General features: G+C 37.9%; 2 protein-coding genes across 2 annotated transcripts; both read right to left on the minus strand.

Moving 5' to 3' along the window:
- Positions 1 to 1237: 1237 nt before the first annotated feature.
- Positions 1238 to 7919, minus strand: LOC308149735 (gametocyte-specific factor 1-like; the record flags this gene model as incomplete). The annotated part of the gene is made up of 7 exons (XM_080522632.1): positions 1238 to 1356; positions 5857 to 5927; positions 6172 to 6235; positions 6543 to 6632; positions 6732 to 6858; positions 6987 to 7093; positions 7859 to 7919. The coding sequence occupies 7 exons, from the start codon at positions 7917 to 7919 to the stop codon at positions 1238 to 1240; spliced, it is 639 nt and encodes a 212-aa protein (XP_080378758.1).
- A 5145-nt stretch (positions 7920 to 13064) lies between these two features.
- LOC308149736 (gametocyte-specific factor 1-like) lies at positions 13065 to 19746 on the minus strand (the record flags this gene model as incomplete). Its single annotated transcript, XM_080522633.1, has 7 exons — positions 13065 to 13183; positions 17684 to 17754; positions 17999 to 18062; positions 18370 to 18459; positions 18559 to 18685; positions 18814 to 18920; positions 19686 to 19746. 7 exons carry the CDS (start codon positions 19744 to 19746, stop codon positions 13065 to 13067), a joined length of 639 nt encoding a protein of 212 aa, XP_080378759.1.
- Between the last annotated feature and the right edge of the window lie 2180 nt (positions 19747 to 21926).

Below are 21926 nucleotides of genomic sequence, written 5' to 3' on the forward strand. Positions count from 1 at the left end.
TGTTGGCAGAATGATCACATGACTTCATAGCCACTGCGAATGCCTCTCATCAGCATGCAGTCAAATACGAGGCCCATCTAGAATAAAAAAATAAAACAGTAAGCAATCACTAGTGCTGCCACTATGACCCACAGAATGTTCTTCTTCAGCAGATCCTCCACAACTTTCTGACACCCCTAGAATAATGATCACAAATAGAGTTTACTCCTGTCCTACCCCTAGAATAATGATCACAAACAGAGTTTATTCCTGTCCTATCGGTTTTAAATGTTTTTCGTAGGATTCCTTTTTTTATGTATTTGTCTAACTGTCATTTTCTCCTAGGGAAAAGGGAAGGAAGGGCTGCTCAGGGTGTTAAATGTTTTAAGGATGTGTTCCAAGTTTCCCCTGGCAAGGGTTCATTCATGTGTACTTTTGAAAATAAAACCCAATCCAACGGGCACAGGGTTTAAATCAAGGGCACAGGGTTTAAAGGGCACAGGGTTTAAATCAAAGAAGTACAGCAAAACATTTTTTTTTTTTTTAGCACTTTACATTTTGCTTCAGTAACCAAACTGGCTGACAGTAAAATATTACTTACACATTTTCCAGGGAAGGGTCTTTGGAGCACGTAGTCCAGGGATAAGGTTGTTAATAGTGCTCAACTCGGGCCTGTAAAGGAGGATCAGTTTGTTAGGATAGAAGGAAGGTGTTCTCAGCCCTGTAAAGGAGGATAGAAGGAAGGTGTTCTCAGCCCTGTAAAGGAGGATAGAAGGAAGGTGTTCTCCGGTTTGACATTAAATCAACTGCTCCAGTTTAAACAGTTCACATGATAAATACCCTATGAAGTAAGCATCCTGTGGAGGAGAATAAGACATTGTATTGTGTGGTGGAAAATTAAAGATGAGTTACACACCTGTTCTGATTGATCAGGTGTGTGGACACGCCCCACACGAAAGGAGGCGCAACGTCATCTGCCTCTGCAACAACAGAAACAGCATTATTATTACAACATCATACAATAACCTTTCCTTGTTCCACACCCTGCTGGGCATGCTTTGAAAATTAAATGGTTGCCCGAATTAGGGACAGCTCCCCAATGCATTCAGTTATGCATAGAAATGATCAGTATGTCACTTAATTAGCACGGCATCTGTACATCTGAAATTTGCATTGGCTCAAGTGTGCATCAACTTCACACTGGGATATTTAGTCACTCACATTTAAAGTCATAAAAGCATCTTTGGGCTTGAATTAATCACAGGCCCAGCTCACTAGAGTACCGACCTGCATCCCAGTCCTCCTCACAATTGGTGTTTGGTACTGTCCAGGTGCTGACAGGGACGTGCCACTTGCTCTTCACCTCAGCACTGTCCACTGTTAACCAAAGAACCTGGTTAGACTCACTACAAGGAGCAAATGGGTTTTATTGACAAAGATAGTATCATTGAAGATACAACAACATTTAAATCTTACGGTCTTCGCTATTCACAGATCTCCTGTCCTCACAGTTCAGGATGTGGTGTGATAGCTCATTTTTGGGCATCAGGTGGCGGGCATTGAAAGGGCAGGTTTCCAATGTATTGGCCAGTTCTGGGTGATTCTAAAAAGACGAAAAAGATGCTTTATGAAAAAGAGCATATTTGAGAACATCTCATTTGAGATTTCAATGTCTGCAACGGCAGACTACTCCTACAACAGTTATTCCACGACAAGCACTACAGTTCTTACCTTACTGCACTTGATCAGATGGTATGGGAAGCGGCTGCCACGGATCTGGTGGTTCTTGTCATATGGACACTGAAGGAGTTTGTTTGGGTCACTGGCATCTGTTATTTCTATGAGCAATGGTAAGAGAAATGTGAATGAGAAATCAACATCACTCAATTCAAACGTTGGGTAAAGTGTGGTTCTTTTTAAATATACATATAGTATATAAGATAGGAATATGTGAAAAAGATAGGAAGGACACCCTAAGAAAATCGGTCTTTTTCAATATTTTAACATATGGACATTTGATTTTAATTTTAACAATATTGAGAGATGGTGGCAATATAACTAAACAAATAAAACTTGAAAAATCTTCAGTCTTAAAATTCAGATAGGCTATAGTTTTATGTAATAAAAATGAATAGTTTAAAAGATAAAGTTGAATTTCATCATGTGTGTTCCATTTCTGCATAGCAGTGACACCTTGTTAGTTCTAGATTCTATTGATATAAATTCCAGTAATTAGCATGTATATGTAAAGAGGTAAACCTTGATAACTTTTGAACCATACATGATTTTCTCATGCAATTCTCTATGTGATGGACATATTTATTTTAATCTAAAGTGAAAGCAAAATGATTTGTGTGGACACCCTACATAGGGTCCTCAGTAGGAATCTTTGTGGCATCTTTGTTCATATTTTGTTATACATGATAAGTTACATTTTCATTGTTTTTGGTTTAATTACATCACCTTTATCTATAGATATTGTTTGAAAGATCAAATATTGATGTAGTGTCCTAATTTTTTCACACTGTAAGATCTAAAGGACTTTCAAGAGATGAGTGCAGGAATATTTCACAATGGTTTCTTAAAGCTCGTGTTTAGCCTACCAGTGTCTTCGAAGCGTGTAGCAGTGGTCTTCGTGGGAGTGCAAGTTGATGTGAAGGCCATTCTGTTAGCTATGCCTTCAGCTTCTATCACCAGCCCGCTCCCAATAAGAGAAGAAAATGAAATGAGCAGAAATTAGTGATGAATTCGTTAGTTGAAAAAAGAAAAAAGACATCAAATGAAAGAGCTATGCTAGCAAGCTAGGCCTAGGATCAAATACAACACTTACTTTTATCCTAAAACGATCACTGGCATTCATGCAGCAGCATTCAAATACTATTGTTTGGAATGTGCATCCAAACTGACATTGGTTATGGTTACGCTGATAGTTTTCAACAAAGTATATCAATATATATAGCTATATCAGGTATATATAAAAGTATATCTGCGTTCTGCGTTTCTCCTGCGTCACTCTCAGCTCCATGCATCCACGTGGCAAACGTTGAAATACATTGAGTCAGTGCGTTAGCGAACTCTGCCGTTTTTGCGTTATACTGTACCATACATCTATAAATCAGCAATGTGTTAATAACATAATCTATCTCACCTTTACCGAAGTCCACCAGTCAGCGAGGTTTTAGAGAGTCAAATTCAGAAATGGACTCTGACAAACATACGACTAATGAACGACTGATAATAGATGACAAACCGGACAGTAAAACCCAAAAGAACAATTCAAAATGGGTTGACTGAAGTCGAGCTTGGAACTGTCCTTAGAAATGCTGGTTCATAAATTAATTTAGCACACAAAATTATACTGTAGCTAAATTGTTATATTTCGTTATTATCAGTCTAACCACGAGCAATCTCTCGTGTCTCGTGTCTCTCGAGCTACGCTACGGGGTTACTACAGGGTCAATTCAGAGTCGTTACGGGGTCAATTTAGAGTTTAGACAATTACCGTATCCCATATAGTAGAGTAGTCTCTACTCTGGATGCACAGTGAACAGGTTTTTTACCCTTGCCTCCTCCCGACACTGGAACCTGAACACTGAACACTTTACTTAGTTTAATGTAATGTTGGTTGTTGTTGAATGGAATGTTTGAAATGATTGTACACATGGTGTTGAGTTTTTATAAAAACCCAATAAAAACACCCAATCCCCCACCTATCCAACTATAGCCACCAAGACTTAACAGCCTGTTTGTAGTTTGCTGATGTAGTTTGTAGTTATGATGTATTTATAAACTCTATAAACTCTGTATTTATAAACACTTTCAAAAGTCATGTATCATAAGCTTCAAGCCTTTACTCAAAGTATATTGGTTTAAAGGGCATCATAATCAACCTCAAGCTAGGTAATCCGTTTTGTATGAGAGCATGGCAATACTCTTGGGGGGATTTTATAACATCTAACATTCATTATTCAGTTTTACAATCATAAATTGAGTTATGGAGACACCACAAAGCCAAAAGCAATGCACTTTCACAACAGTATCCAGCCTACTGCAATCTAGAAGATTTACTATACCTTTATTTGAAGCACTGTTCCCAGAGATCTCCAAAACCACAGACCAGTGACAACTGCAGCTGTGCTGGATGGTGCTGTACTTGTCCAAATGCTTCGTCCTGGAAGTGCCGTGACCATTGGACACTACTTTACAGATGTGTGTGCACCTCATGGTTTGCTTAGGTTGCACCTGATTGGTCTAAATATAATGCTACTAAAGGACACATGTAACATTATGCAAGTAACTGGACCTCTTAAAACAATTTAAAATAAAAGATTCGGAAAATCACCTTGATGACACTTAATTTCTAATGGAATTTGCATATTTTACCCCAGATTGTCATGCTAAGAAGAAAACTATTGGGTTTTCATCCTTGAACCCTATTTCATTGGATTCCCTGACCCCACAAATGTACAGTTTGACAAATGGGTCACTTCAACACTTTCTTTTTTGAGACACTAGGTGGCATTAGATTCAGTCTCGACACAATCATTTGAACAGTATGGTATATCTAAAGGTAGGCCACTATGCAGGGCCAGGAGTGTTTCCTGACCCAGACAAACTCCAGGGCTGATTCATAGGCTATAGACTGGTTCAGTTCAAGTCACATGGTCAGGTTTCTGATCATCAGTCTGCAATGTAAGCATTCAATAATATCATTTCAAGCATTCAAATATATAATAATAACATTATTATTATTATAAAGACAGCAGGGATGGGATGCCAGATAAATACATATATTTATTGTCTATGTGAAAGTCTTCTATGAGCTTGTGAATAAATCATGATTGGAAAGAGACACATTCAAGAGTGTATTTTAAAGAGTGTATTTTAAAGAGTCTTTAATACATATATAGGAATTGGGGAACCAGCAAGACAAAAAAATGCAGACTCAAAACTTTTCTGAAAAATATAGAATATATTCAGAAGATCAATGTTAAAAGAACATGCCATAACAGAACTAAGGAGAGTATAGTGCAAATGCTAAATTGAGAATGCTTCTCTATTTAAATTAAAGATATCTTTTTTTTTTTTAAACAAAAAAACCAATAACAGCTAGACATTCATATCCTGGCAATGACAATTTTCCTCATCAATACAAAGGGACACATTTTAATGTGTTTACACTGAGAATACGAAATGTGTAAATAAAAGTTACATACTGTATGAAGCTCTCCCTAATGAATGTCTATCTACTTAATTAAACCTGTGAGTGAAGATGACTTAGTCACTCCACAGCAAGTTGTTGGCAGAATGATCACATGACTTCATAGCCACTGCGAATGCCTCTCATCAGCATGCAGTCAAATACGAGGCCCATCTAGAATAAAAAAATAAAACAGTAAGCAATCACTAGTGCTGCCACTATGACCCACAGAATGTTCTTCTTCAGCAGATCCTCCACAACTTTCTGACACCCCTAGAATAATGATCACAAATAGAGTTTACTCCTGTCCTACCCCTAGAATAATGATCACAAACAGAGTTTATTCCTGTCCTATCGGTTTTAAATGTTTTTCGTAGGATTCCTTTTTTTATGTATTTGTCTAACTGTCATTTTCTCCTAGGGAAAAGGGAAGGAAGGGCTGCTCAGGGTGTTAAATGTTTTAAGGATGTGTTCCAAGTTTCCCCTGGCAAGGGTTCATTCATGTGTACTTTTGAAAATAAAACCCAATCCAACGGGCACAGGGTTTAAATCAAGGGCACAGGGTTTAAAGGGCACAGGGTTTAAATCAAAGAAGTACAGCAAAACATTTTTTTTTTTTTTAGCACTTTACATTTTGCTTCAGTAACCAAACTGGCTGACAGTAAAATATTACTTACACATTTTCCAGGGAAGGGTCTTTGGAGCACGTAGTCCAGGGATAAGGTTGTTAATAGTGCTCAACTCGGGCCTGTAAAGGAGGATCAGTTTGTTAGGATAGAAGGAAGGTGTTCTCAGCCCTGTAAAGGAGGATAGAAGGAAGGTGTTCTCAGCCCTGTAAAGGAGGATAGAAGGAAGGTGTTCTCCGGTTTGACATTAAATCAACTGCTCCAGTTTAAACAGTTCACATGATAAATACCCTATGAAGTAAGCATCCTGTGGAGGAGAATAAGACATTGTATTGTGTGGTGGAAAATTAAAGATGAGTTACACACCTGTTCTGATTGATCAGGTGTGTGGACACGCCCCACACGAAAGGAGGCGCAACGTCATCTGCCTCTGCAACAACAGAAACAGCATTATTATTACAACATCATACAATAACCTTTCCTTGTTCCACACCCTGCTGGGCATGCTTTGAAAATTAAATGGTTGCCCGAATTAGGGACAGCTCCCCAATGCATTCAGTTATGCATAGAAATGATCAGTATGTCACTTAATTAGCACGGCATCTGTACATCTGAAATTTGCATTGGCTCAAGTGTGCATCAACTTCACACTGGGATATTTAGTCACTCACATTTAAAGTCATAAAAGCATCTTTGGGCTTGAATTAATCACAGGCCCAGCTCACTAGAGTACCGACCTGCATCCCAGTCCTCCTCACAATTGGTGTTTGGTACTGTCCAGGTGCTGACAGGGACGTGCCACTTGCTCTTCACCTCAGCACTGTCCACTGTTAACCAAAGAACCTGGTTAGACTCACTACAAGGAGCAAATGGGTTTTATTGACAAAGATAGTATCATTGAAGATACAACAACATTTAAATCTTACGGTCTTCGCTATTCACAGATCTCCTGTCCTCACAGTTCAGGATGTGGTGTGATAGCTCATTTTTGGGCATCAGGTGGCGGGCATTGAAAGGGCAGGTTTCCAATGTATTGGCCAGTTCTGGGTGATTCTAAAAAGACGAAAAAGATGCTTTATGAAAAAGAGCATATTTGAGAACATCTCATTTGAGATTTCAATGTCTGCAACGGCAGACTACTCCTACAACAGTTATTCCACGACAAGCACTACAGTTCTTACCTTACTGCACTTGATCAGATGGTATGGGAAGCGGCTGCCACGGATCTGGTGGTTCTTGTCATATGGACACTGAAGGAGTTTGTTTGGGTCACTGGCATCTGTTATTTCTATGAGCAATGGTAAGAGAAATGTGAATGAGAAATCAACATCACTCAATTCAAACGTTGGGTAAAGTGTGGTTCTTTTTAAATATACATATAGTATATAAGATAGGAATATGTGAAAAAGATAGGAAGGACACCCTAAGAAAATCGGTCTTTTTCAATATTTTAACATATGGACATTTGATTTTAATTTTAACAATATTGAGAGATGGTGGCAATATAACTAAACAAATAAAACTTGAAAAATCTTCAGTCTTAAAATTCAGATAGGCTATAGTTTTATGTAATAAAAATGAATAGTTTAAAAGATAAAGTTGAATTTCATCATGTGTGTTCCATTTCTGCATAGCAGTGACACCTTGTTAGTTCTAGATTCTATTGATATAAATTCCAGTAATTAGCATGTATATGTAAAGAGGTAAACCTTGATAACTTTTGAACCATACATGATTTTCTCATGCAATTCTCTATGTGATGGACATATTTATTTTAATCTAAAGTGAAAGCAAAATGATTTGTGTGGACACCCTACATAGGGTCCTCAGTAGGAATCTTTGTGGCATCTTTGTTCATATTTTGTTATACATGATAAGTTACATTTTCATTGTTTTTGGTTTAATTACATCACCTTTATCTATAGATATTGTTTGAAAGATCAAATATTGATGTAGTGTCCTAATTTTTTCACACTGTAAGATCTAAAGGACTTTCAAGAGATGAGTGCAGGAATATTTCACAATGGTTTCTTAAAGCTCGTGTTTAGCCTACCAGTGTCTTCGAAGCGTGTAGCAGTGGTCTTCGTGGGAGTGCAAGTTGATGTGAAGGCCATTCTGTTAGCTATGCCTTCAGCTTCTATCACCAGCCCGCTCCCAATAAGAGAAGAAAATGAAATGAGCAGAAATTAGTGATGAATTCGTTAGTTGAAAAAAGAAAAAAGACATCAAATGAAAGAGCTATGCTAGCAAGCTAGGCCTAGGATCAAATACAACACTTACTTTTATCCTAAAACGATCACTGGCATTCATGCAGCATTGATTGATTGAAAACTTTATTAGAAGATTTGCAGAAGTAGGTACATGAAAGTACATATTACATACAAGGTCAACTAACAGGATAAAAACCCAAGAAAGCCACTGGCTTATTTCAATTGGGGTCCTTGATTCTCAATTCATCGTTACATGTAAGACAGACAAAAAAGCTAGTACTATCTACAAGATAATACAGACAAATAACTATTACTATCTACAAGATAAACACACATCCATCATGGGAAGAACAATACAACAAAACATAAGGTATGTACAGCGGGTAGGACAGGTGGGGACATACACCACAGGTGGGGGCGGGGGACAAAACACAAAGTATGTACAGTGGGTAGTTCGGGTCTTTTAATCTGATTTTTGATTTAGAGGGTCCAGTTACGGATTGCAGCCTCCTGTAAATGTTTTTTGAGAGTGGTTTTGAAGGTGGGCAGTGTTTTGCACTCCTTTAAGATTATAGGAAGGGCGTTCCACATTTTTACTGCATAGTTTGCAAACGAGTTTAACCCCTTGTTTGTGGTGCAACGCGGTTGAACGTGGTTCGTGGAGCTTCCTCTGGTGTTGTATGTGTGGACGTTGTTCACTTTTTGGAAGTATGTTGACAGGTACTTGGGTGTCTTTGTGGTGTAGCGTATCTTGAAGACCAGGCCCAGTGCAAGCTGCTGCACTCTGTCAACTACTCGTAGCCAATCAAGGCTCAAAAAATGAGCAGCGGTTAGATGTGTCCTAGGGTTGAGACCTAGCAGAAGCCTAACCAGTTTATTTTGGGCTGTCTGGAGTCTTGTTTTATGGGCCTTTGTGGTTCTATAGTACCATGATGTTACGGCATAGTCGAAGTGACATTGAATGAGAGCTCCTGATAGGGTCCTCAGTGTGTTTTTACTGACAAGTGAGGATATCCTGTACAAGAATCTAGTTCTATGGTTAACTTTTTTGATTACTTTTGCTGCCATTTTATCTCCGGAAAGATTTGCCTCTAAGATGGAGCCCAGGTATGTAATATCCTCTTTTCTTGTGATATTAATGTTACCCACTTTTATTTTAAAATGTTCAGCCTTTCTGAGTTTAGATGGGGATCCGTATAGGATGGTTTCAGTTTTACCTAGGTGTATTGATAGTTTATTGTCAGCTAGCCAGATGCAGATTCTACTCAGTTCAGTGCTTAGCGCTTTTTCCACCTGCAATATGTCCCTGTCAGAGACCAGCAGAGCCGAGTCATCCGCGAACAGGAATAAATTGCAATCACATGCTGATGACATGTCAGCAGCATTCAAATACTATTGTTTGGAATGTGCATCCAAACTGACATTGGTTATGGTTACGCTGATAGTTTTCAACAAAGTATATCAATATATATAGCTATATCAGGTATATATAAAAGTATATCTGCGTTCTGCGTTTCTCCTGCGTCACTCTCAGCTCCATGCATCCACGTGGCAAACGTTGAAATACATTGAGTCAGTGCGTTAGCGAACTCTGCCGTTTTTGCGTTATACTGTACCATACATCTATAAATCAGCAATGTGTTAATAACATAATCTATCTCACCTTTACCGAAGTCCACCAGTCAGCGAGGGTTTAGAGAGTCAAATTCAGAAATGGACTCTGACAAACATACGACTAATGAACGACTGATAATAGATGACAAACCGGACAGTAAAATCCAAAAGAACAATTCAAAATGGGTTGACTGAAGTCGAGCTTGGAACTGTCCTTAGAAATGCTGGTTCATAAATTAATTTAGCACACAAAATTATACTGTAGCTAAATTGTTATATTTCGTTATTATCAGTCTAACCACGAGCAATCTCTCGTGTCTCGTGTCTCTCGAGCTACGCTACGGGGTTACTACAGGGTCAATTCAGAGTCGTTACGGGGTCAATTTAGAGTTTAGACAATTACCGTATCCCATATAGTAGAGTAGTCTCTACTCTGGATGCACAGTGAACAGGTTTTTTACCCTTGCCTCCTCCCGACACTGGAACCTGAACACTGAACACTTTACTTAGTTTAATGTAATGTTGGTTGTTGTTGAATGGAATGTTTGAAATGATTGTACACATGGTGTTGAGTTTTTATAAAAACCCAATAAAAACACCCAATCCCCCACCTATCCAACTATAGCCACCAAGACTTAACAGCCTGTTTGTAGTTTGCTGATGTAGTTTGTAGTTATGATGTATTTATAAACTCTATAAACTCTGTATTTATAAACACTTTCAAAAGTCATGTATCATAAGCTTCAAGCCTTTACTCAAAGTATATTGGTTTAAAGGGCATCATAATCAACCTCAAGCTAGGTAATCCGTTTTGTATGAGAGCATGGCAATACTCTTGGGGGGATTTTATAACATCTAACATTCATTATTCAGTTTTACAATCATAAATTGAGTTATGGAGACACCACAAAGCCAAAAGCAATGCACTTTCACAACAGTATCCAGCCTACTGCAATCTAGAAGATTTACTATACCTTTATTTGAAGCACTGTTCCCAGAGATCTCCAAAACCACAGACCAGTGACAACTGCAGCTGTGCTGGATGGTGCTGTACTTGTCCAAATGCTTCGTCCTGGAAGTGCCGTGACCATTGGACACTACTTTACAGATGTGTGTGCACCTCATGGTTTGCTTAGGTTGCACCTGATTGGTCTAAATATAATGCTACTAAAGGACACATGTAACATTATGCAAGTAACTGGACCTCTTAAAACAATTTAAAATAAAAGATTCGGAAAATCACCTTGATGACACTTAATTTCTAATGGAATTTGCATATTTTACCCCAGATTGTCATGCTAAGAAGAAAACTATTGGGTTGTCATCCTTGAACCCTATTTCATTGGATTCCCTGACCCCACAAATGTACAGTTTGACAAATGGGTCACTTCAACACTTTCTTTTTTGAGACACTAGGTGGCATTAGATTCAGTCTCGACACAATCATTTGAACAGTATGGTATATCTAAAGGTAGGCCACTATGCAGGGCCAGGAGTGTTTCCTGACCCAGACAAACTCCAGGGCTGATTCATAGGCTATAGACTGGTTCAGTTCAAGTCACATGGTCAGGTTTCTGATCATCAGTCTGCAATGTAAGCATTCAATAATATCATTTCAAGCATTCAAATATATAATAATAACATTATTATTATTATAAAGACAGCAGGGATGGGATGCCAGATAAATACATATATTTATTGTCTATGTGAAAGTCTTCTATGAGCTTGTGAATAAATCATGATTGGAAAGAGACACATTCAAGAGTGTATTTTAAAGAGTGTATTTTAAAGAGTCTTTAATACATATATAGGAATTGGGGAACCAGCAAGACAAAAAAATGCAGACTCAAAACTTTTCTGAAAAATATAGAATATATTCAGAAGATCAATGTTAAAAGAACATGCCATAACAGAACTAAGGAGAGTATAGTGCAAATGCTAAATTGAGAATGCTTCTCTATTTAAATTAAAGATATCTTTTTTTTTTTTAAACAAAAAAACCAATAACAGCTAGACATTCATATCCTGGCAATGACAATTTTCCTCATCAATACAAAGGGACACATTTTAATGTGTTTACACTGAGAATACGAAATGTGTAAATAAAAGTTACATACTGTATGAAGCTCTCCCTAATGAATGTCTATCTACTTAATTAAACCTGTGAGTGAAGATGACTTAGTCACTCCACAGCAAGTTGTTGGCAGAATGATCACATGACTTCATAGCCACTGCGAATGCCTCTCATCAGCATGCAGTCAAATACGAGGCCCATCTAGAATAAAAAAATAAAACAGTAAGCAATCACTAGTGCTGCCACTATGACCCACAGAATGTTCTTCTTCAGCAGATCCTCCACAACTTTCTGACACCCCTAGAATAATGATCACAAATAGAGTTTACTCCTGTCCTACCCCTAGAATAATGATCACAAACAGAGTTTATTCCTGTCCTATCGGTTTTAAATGTTTTTCGTAGGATTCCTTTTTTTATGTATTTGTCTAACTGTCATTTTCTCCTAGGGAAAAGGGAAGGAAGGGCTGCTCAGGGTGTTAAATGTTTTAAGGATGTGTTCCAAGTTTCCCCTGGCAAGGGTTCATTCATGTGTACTTTTGAAAATAAAACCCAATCCAACGGGCACAGGGTTTAAATCAAGGGCACAGGGTTTAAAGGGCACAGGGTTTAAATCAAAGAAGTACAGCAAAACATTTTTATTTTTTTTAGCACTTTACATTTTGCTTCAGTAACCAAACTGGCTGACAGTAAAATATTACTTACACATTTTCCAGGGAAGGGTCTTTGGAGCACGTAGTCCAGGGATAAGGTTGTTAATAGTGCTCAACTCGGGCCTGTAAAGGAGGATCAGTTTGTTAGGATAGAAGGAAGGTGTTCTCAGCCCTGTAAAGGAGGATAGAAGGAAGGTGTTCTCAGCCCTGTAAAGGAGGATAGAAGGAAGGTGTTCTCCGGTTTGACATTAAATCAACTGCTCCAGTTTAAACAGTTCACATGATAAATACCCTATGAAGTAAGCATCCTGTGGAGGAGAATAAGACATTGTATTGTGTGGTGGAAAATTAAAGATGAGTTACACACCTGTTCTGATTGATCAGGTGTGTGGACACGCCCCACACGAAAGGAGGCGCAACGTCATCTGCCTCTGCAACAACAGAAACAGCATTATTATTACAACATCATACAATAACCTTTCCTTGTTCCACACCCTGCTGGGCATGCTTTGAAAATTAAATGGTTGCCCGAATTAGGGACAGCTCCCCAATGCATTCAGTTATGCATAGAAATGATCAGTATGTCACTTAATTAGCACGGCATCTGTACATCTGAAATTTGCATTGGCTCAAGTGTGCATCAACTTCACACTGGGATATTTAGTCACTCACATTTAAAGTCATAAAAGCATCTTTGGGCTTGAATTAATCACAGGCCCAGCTCACTAGAGTACCGACCTGCATCCCAGTCCTCCTCACAATTGGTGTTTGGTACTGTCCAGGTGCTGACAGGGACGTGCCACTTGCTCTTCACCTCAGCACTGTCCACTGTTAACCAAAGAACCTGGTTAGACTCACTACAAGGAGCAAATGGGTTTTATTGACAAAGATAGTATCATTGAAGATACAACAACATTTAAATCTTACGGTCTTCGCTATTCACAGATCTCCTGTCCTCACAGTTCAGGATGTGGTGTGATAGCTCATTTTTGGGCATCAGGTGGCGGGCATTGAAAGGGCAGGTTTCCAATGTATTGGCCAGTTCTGGGTGATTCTAAAAAGACGAAAAAGATGCTTTATGAAAAAGAGCATATTTGAGAACATCTCATTTGAGATTTCAATGTCTGCAACGGCAGACTACTCCTACAACAGTTATTCCACGACAAGCACTACAGTTCTTACCTTACTGCACTTGATCAGATGGTATGGGAAGCGGCTGCCACGGATCTGGTGGTTCTTGTCATATGGACACTGAAGGAGTTTGTTTGGGTCACTGGCATCTGTTATTTCTATGAGCAATGGTAAGAGAAATGTGAATGAGAAATCAACATCACTCAATTCAAACGTTGGGTAAAGTGTGGTTCTTTTTAAATATACATATAGTATATAAGATAGGAATATGTGAAAAAGATAGGAAGGACACCCTAAGAAAATCGGTCTTTTTCAATATTTTAACATATGGACATTTGATTTTAATTTTAACAATATTGAGAGATGGTGGCAATATAACTAAACAAATAAAACTTGAAAAATCTTCAGTCTTAAAATTCAGATAGGCTATAGTTTTATGTAATAAAAATGAATAGTTTAAAAGATAAAGTTGAATTTCATCATGTGTGTTCCATTTCTGCATAGCAGTGACACCTTGTTAGTTCTAGATTCTATTGATATAAATTCCAGTAATTAGCATGTATATGTAAAGAGGTAAACCTTGATAACTTTTGAACCATACATGATTTTCTCATGCAATTCTCTATGTGATGGACATATTTATTTTAATCTAAAGTGAAAGCAAAATGATTTGTGTGGACACCCTACATAGGGTCCTCAGTAGGAATCTTTGTGGCATCTTTGTTCATATTTTGTTATACATGATAAGTTACATTTTCATTGTTTTTGGTTTAATTACATCACCTTTATCTATAGATATTGTTTGAAAGATCAAATATTGATGTAGTGTCCTAATTTTTTCACACTGTAAGATCTAAAGGACTTTCAAGAGATGAGTGCAGGAATATTTCACAATGGTTTCTTAAAGCTCGTGTTTAGCCTACCAGTGTCTTCGAAGCGTGTAGCAGTGGTCTTCGTGGGAGTGCAAGTTGATGTGAAGGCCATTCTGTTAGCTATGCCTTCAGCTTCTATCACCAGCCCGCTCCCAATAAGAGAAGAAAATGAAATGAGCAGAAATTAGTGATGAATTCGTTAGTTGAAAAAAGAAAAAAGACATCAAATGAAAGAGCTATGCTAGCAAGCTAGGCCTAGGATCAAATACAACACTTACTTTTATCCTAAAACGATCACTGGCATTCATGCAGCAGCATTCAAATACTATTGTTTGGAATGTGCATCCAAACTGACATTGGTTATGGTTACGCTGATAGTTTTCAACAAAGTATATCAATATATATAGCTATATCAGGTATATATAAAAGTATATCTGCGTTCTGCGTTTCTCCTGCGTCACTCTCAGCTCCATGCATCCACGTGGCAAACGTTGAAATACATTGAGTCAGTGCGTTAGCGAACTCTGCCGTTTTTGCGTTATACTGTACCATACATCTATAAATCAGCAATGTGTTAATAACATAATCTATCTCACCTTTACCGAAGTCCACCAGTCAGCGAGGGTTTAGAGAGTCAAATTCAGAAATGGACTCTGACAAACATACGACTAATGAACGACTGATAATAGATGACAAACCGGACAGTAAAATCCAAAAGAACAATTCAAAATGGGTTGACTGAAGTCGAGCTTGGAACTGTCCTTAGAAATGCTGGTTCATAAATTAATTTAGCACACAAAATTATACTGTAGCTAAATTGTTATATTTCGTTATTATCAGTCTAACCACGAGCAATCTCTCGTGTCTCGTGTCTCTCGAGCTACGCTACGGGGTTACTACAGGGTCAATTCAGAGTCGTTACGGGGTCAATTTAGAGTTTAGACAATTACCGTATCCCATATAGTAGAGTAGTCTCTACTCTGGATGCACAGTGAACAGGTTTTTTACCCTTGCCTCCTCCCGACACTGGAACCTGAACACTGAACACTTTACTTAGTTTAATGTAATGTTGGTTGTTGTTGAATGGAATGTTTGAAATGATTGTACACATGGTGTTGAGTTTTTATAAAAACCCAATAAAAACACCCAATCCCCCACCTATCCAACTATAGCCACCAAGACTTAACAGCCTGTTTGTAGTTTGCTGATGTAGTTTGTAGTTATGATGTATTTATAAACTCTATAAACTCTGTATTTATAAACACTTTCAAAAGTCATGTATCATAAGCTTCAAGCCTTTACTCAAAGTATATTGGTTTAAAGGGCATCATAATCAACCTCAAGCTAGGTAATCCGTTTTGTATGAGAGCATGGCAATACTCTTGGGGGGATTTTATAACATCTAACATTCATTATTCAGTTTTACAATCATAAATTGAGTTATGGAGACACCACAAAGCCAAAAGCAATGCACTTTCACAACAGTATCCAGCCTACTGCAATCTAGAAGATTTACTATACCTTTATTTGAAGCACTGTTCCCAGAGATCTCCAAAACCACAGACCAGTGACAACTGCAGCTGTGCTGGATGGTGCTGTACTTGTCCAAATGCTTCGTCCTGGAAGTGCCGTGACCATTGGACACTACTTTACAGATGTGTGTGCACCTCATGGTTTGCTTAGGTTGCACCTGATTGGTCTAAATATAATGCTACTAAAGGACACATGTAACATTATGCAAGTAACTGGACCTCTTAAAACAATTTAAAATAAAAGATTCGGAAAATCACCTTGATGACACTTAATTTCTAATGGAATTTGCATATTTTACCCCAGATTGTCATGCTAAGAAGAAAACTATTGGGTTGTCATCCTTGAACCCTATTTCATTGGATTCCCTGACCCCACAAATGTACAGTTTGACAAATGGGTCACTTCAACACTTTCTTTTTTGAGACACTAGGTGGCATTAGATTCAGTCTCGACACAATCATTTGAACAGTATGGTATATCTAAAGGTAGGCCACTATGCAGGGCCAGGAGTGTTTCCTGACCCAGACAAACTCCAGGGCTGATTCATAGGCTATAGACTGGTTCAGTTCAAGTCACATGGTCAGGTTTCTGATCATCAGTCTGCAATGTAAGCATTCAATAATATCATTTCAAGCATTCAAATATATAATAATAACATTATTATTATTATAAAGACAGCAGGGATGGGATGCCAGATAAATACATATATTTATTGTCTATGTGAAAGTCTTCTATGAGCTTGTGAATAAATCATGATTGGAAAGAGACACATTCAAGAGTGTATTTTAAAGAGTGTATTTTAAAGAGTCTTTAATACATATATAGGAATTGGGGAACCAGCAAGACAAAAAAATGCAGACTCAAAACTTTTCTGAAAAATATAGAATATATTCAGAAGATCAATGTTAAAAGAACATGCCATAACAGAACTAAGGAGAGTATAGTGCAAATGCTAAATTGAGAATGCTTCTCTATTTAAATTAAAGATATCTTTTTTTTTTTTAAACAAAAAAACCAATAACAGCTAGACATTCATATCCTGGCAATGACAATTTTCCTCATCAATACAAAGGGACACATTTTAATGTGTTTACACTGAGAATACGAAATGTGTAAATAAAAGTTACATACTGTATGAAGCTCTCCCTAATGAATGTCTATCTACTTAATTAAACCTGTGAGTGAAGATGACTTAGTCACTCCACAGCAAGTTGTTGGCAGAATGATCACATGACTTCATAGCCACTGCGAATGCCTCTCATCAGCATGCAGTCAAATACGAGGCCCATCTAGAATAAAAAAATAAAACAGTAAGCAATCACTAGTGCTGCCACTATGACCCACAGAATGTTCTTCTTCAGCAGATCCTCCACAACTTTCTGACACCCCTAGAATAATGATCACAAATAGAGTTTACTCCTGTCCTACCCCTAGAATAATGATCACAAACAGAGTTTATTCCTGTCCTATCGGTTTTAAATGTTTTTCGTAGGATTCCTTTTTTTATGTATTTGTCTAACTGTCATTTTCTCCTAGGGAAAAGGGAAGGAAGGGCTGCTCAGGGTGTTAAATGTTTTAAGGATGTGTTCCAAGTTTCCCCTGGCAAGGGTTCATTCATGTGTACTTTTGAAAATAAAACCCAATCCAACGGGCACAGGGTTTAAATCAAGGGCACAGGGTTTAAAGGGCACAGGGTTTAAATCAAAGAAGTACAGCAAAACATTTTTATTTTTTTTAGCACTTTACATTTTGCTTCAGTAACCAAACTGGCTGACAGTAAAATATTACTTACACATTTTCCAGGGAAGGGTCTTTGGAGCACGTAGTCCAGGGATAAGGTTGTTAATAGTGCTCAACTCGGGCCTGTAAAGGAGGATCAGTTTGTTAGGATAGAAGGAAGGTGTTCTCAGCCCTGTAAAGGAGGATAGAAGGAAGGTGTTCTCAGCCCTGTAAAGGAGGATAGAAGGAAGGTGTTCTCCGGTTTGACATTAAATCAACTGCTCCAGTTTAAACAGTTCACATGATAAATACCCTATGAAGTAAGCATCCTGTGGAGGAGAATAAGACATTGTATTGTGTGGTGGAAAATTAAAGATGAGTTACACACCTGTTCTGATTGATCAGGTGTGTGGACACGCCCCACACGAAAGGAGGCGCAACGTCATCTGCCTCTGCAACAACAGAAACAGCATTATTATTACAACATCATACAATAACCTTTCCTTGTTCCACACCCTGCTGGGCATGCTTTGAAAATTAAATGGTTGCCCGAATTAGGGACAGCTCCCCAATGCATTCAGTTATGCATAGAAATGATCAGTATGTCACTTAATTAGCACGGCATCTGTACATCTGAAATTTGCATTGGCTCAAGTGTGCATCAACTTCACACTGGGATATTTAGTCACTCACATTTAAAGTCATAAAAGCATCTTTGGGCTTGAATTAATCACAGGCCCAGCTCACTAGAGTACCGACCTGCATCCCAGTCCTCCTCACAATTGGTGTTTGGTACTGTCCAGGTGCTGACAGGGACGTGCCACTTGCTCTTCACCTCAGCACTGTCCACTGTTAACCAAAGAACCTGGTTAGACTCACTACAAGGAGCAAATGGGTTTTATTGACAAAGATAGTATCATTGAAGATACAACAACATTTAAATCTTACGGTCTTCGCTATTCACAGATCTCCTGTCCTCACAGTTCAGGATGTGGTGTGATAGCTCATTTTTGGGCATCAGGTGGCGGGCATTGAAAGGGCAGGTTTCCAATGTATTGGCCAGTTCTGGGTGATTCTAAAAAGACGAAAAAGATGCTTTATGAAAAAGAGCATATTTGAGAACATCTCATTTGAGATTTCAATGTCTGCAACGGCAGACTACTCCTACAACAGTTATTCCACGACAAGCACTACAGTTCTTACCTTACTGCACTTGATCAGATGGTATGGGAAGCGGCTGCCACGGATCTGGTGGTTCTTGTCATATGGACACTGAAGGAGTTTGTTTGGGTCACTGGCATCTGTTATTTCTATGAGCAATGGTAAGAGAAATGTGAATGAGAAATCAACATCACTCAATTCAAACGTTGGGTAAAGTGTGGTTCTTTTTAAATATACATATAGTATATAAGATAGGAATATGTGAAAAAGATAGGAAGGACACCCTAAGAAAATCGGTCTTTTTCAATATTTTAACATATGGACATTTGATTTTAATTTTAACAATATTGAGAGATGGTGGCAATATAACTAAACAAATAAAACTTGAAAAATCTTCAGTCTTAAAATTCAGATAGGCTATAGTTTTATGTAATAAAAATGAATAGTTTAAAAGATAAAGTTGAATTTCATCATGTGTGTTCCATTTCTGCATAGCAGTGACACCTTGTTAGTTCTAGATTCTATTGATATAAATTCCAGTAATTAGCATGTATATGTAAAGAGGTAAACCTTGATAACTTTTGAACCATACATGATTTTCTCATGCAATTCTCTATGTGATGGACATATTTATTTTAATCTAAAGTGAAAGCAAAATGATTTGTGTGGACACCCTACATAGGGTCCTCAGTAGGAATCTTTGTGGCATCTTTGTTCATATTTTGTTATACATGATAAGTTACATTTTCATTGTTTTTGGTTTAATTACATCACCTTTATCTATAGATATTGTTTGAAAGATCAAATATTGATGTAGTGTCCTAATTTTTTCACACTGTAAGATCTAAAGGACTTTCAAGAGATGAGTGCAGGAATATTTCACAATGGTTTCTTAAAGCTCGTGTTTAGCCTACCAGTGTCTTCGAAGCGTGTAGCAGTGGTCTTCGTGGGAGTGCAAGTTGATGTGAAGGCCATTCTGTTAGCTATGCCTTCAGCTTCTATCACCAGCCCGCTCCCAATAAGAGAAGAAAATGAAATGAGCAGAAATTAGTGATGAATTCGTTAGTTGAAAAAAGAAAAAAGACATCAAATGAAAGAGCTATGCTAGCAAGCTAGGCCTAGGATCAAATACAACACTTACTTTTATCCTAAAACGATCACTGGCATTCATGCAGCAGCATTCAAATACTATTGTTTGGAATGTGCATCCAAACTGACATTGGTTATGGTTACGCTGATAGTTTTCAACAAAGTATATCAATATATATAGCTATATCAGGTATATATAAAAGTATATCTGCGTTCTGCGTTTCTCCTGCGTCACTCTCAGCTCCATGCATCCACGTGGCAAACGTTGAAATACATTGAGTCAGTGCGTTAGCGAACTCTGCCGTTTTTGCGTTATACTGTACCATACATCTATAAATCAGCAATGTGTTAATAACATAATCTATCTCACCTTTACCGAAGTCCACCAGTCAGCGAGGGTTTAGAGAGTCAAATTCAGAAATGGACTCTGACAAACATACGACTAATGAACGACTGATAATAGATGACAAACCGGACAGTAAAATCCAAAAGAACAATTCAAAATGGGTTGACTGAAGTCGAGCTTGGAACTGTCCTTAGAAATGCTGGTTCATAAATTAATTTAGCACACAAAATTATACTGTAGCTAAATTGTTATATTTCGTTATTATCAGTCTAACCACGAGCAATCTCTCGTGTCTCGTGTCTCTCGAGCTACGCTACGGGGTTACTACAGGGTCAATTCAGAGTCGTTACGGGGTCAATTTAGAGTTTAGACAATTACCGTATCCCATATAGTAGAGTAGTCTCTACTCTGGATGCACAGTGAACAGGTTTTTTACCCTTGCCTCCTCCCGACACTGGAACCTGAACACTGAACACTTTACTTAGTTTAATGTAATGTTGGTTGTTGTTGAATGGAATGTTTGAAATGATTGTACACATGGTGTTGAGTTTTTATAAAAACCCAATAAAAACACCCAATCCCCCACCTATCCAACTATAGCCACCAAGACTTAACAGCCTGTTTGTAGTTTGCTGATGTAGTTTGTAGTTATGATGTATTTATAAACTCTATAAACTCTGTATTTATAAACACTTTCAAAAGTCATGTATCATAAGCTTCAAGCCTTTACTCAAAGTATATTGGTTTAAAGGGCATCATAATCAACCTCAAGCTAGGTAATCCGTTTTGTATGAGAGCATGGCAATACTCTTGGGGGGATTTTATAACATCTAACATTCATTATTCAGTTTTACAATCATAAATTGAGTTATGGAGACACCACAAAGCCAAAAGCAATGCACTTTCACAACAGTATCCAGCCTACTGCAATCTAGAAGATTTACTATACCTTTATTTGAAGCACTGTTCCCAGAGATCTCCAAAACCACAGACCAGTGACAACTGCAGCTGTGCTGGATGGTGCTGTACTTGTCCAAATGCTTCGTCCTGGAAGTGCCGTGACCATTGGACACTACTTTACAGATGTGTGTGCACCTCATGGTTTGCTTAGGTTGCACCTGATTGGTCTAAATATAATGCTACTAAAGGACACATGTAACATTATGCAAGTAACTGGACCTCTTAAAACAATTTAAAATAAAAGATTCGGAAAATCACCTTGATGACACTTAATTTCTAATGGAATTTGCATATTTTACCCCAGATTGTCATGCTAAGAAGAAAACTATTGGGTTTTCATCCTTGAACCCTATTTCATTGGATTCCCTGACCCCACAAATGTACAGTTTGACAAATGGGTCACTTCAACACTTTCTTTTTTGAGACACTAGGTGGCATTAGATTCAGTCTCGACACAATCATTTGAACAGTATGGTATATCTAAAGGTAGGCCACTATGCAGGGCCAGGAGTGTTTCCTGACCCAGACAAACTCCAGGGCTGATTCATAGGCTATAGACTGGTTCAGTTCAAGTCACATGGTCAGGTTTCTGATCATCAGTCTGCAATGTAAGCATTCAATAATATCATTTCAAGCATTCAAATATATAATAATAACATTATTATTATTATAAAGACAGCAGGGATGGGATGCCAGATAAATACATATATTTATTGTCTATGTGAAAGTCTTCTATGAGCTTGTGAATAAATCATGATTG

Source organism: Nansenia antarctica (assembly GCF_963989245.1).
Source record: "Nansenia antarctica genome assembly, chromosome: 2".
Lineage (NCBI taxonomy): Eukaryota > Metazoa > Chordata > Actinopteri > Argentiniformes > Microstomatidae > Nansenia > Nansenia antarctica.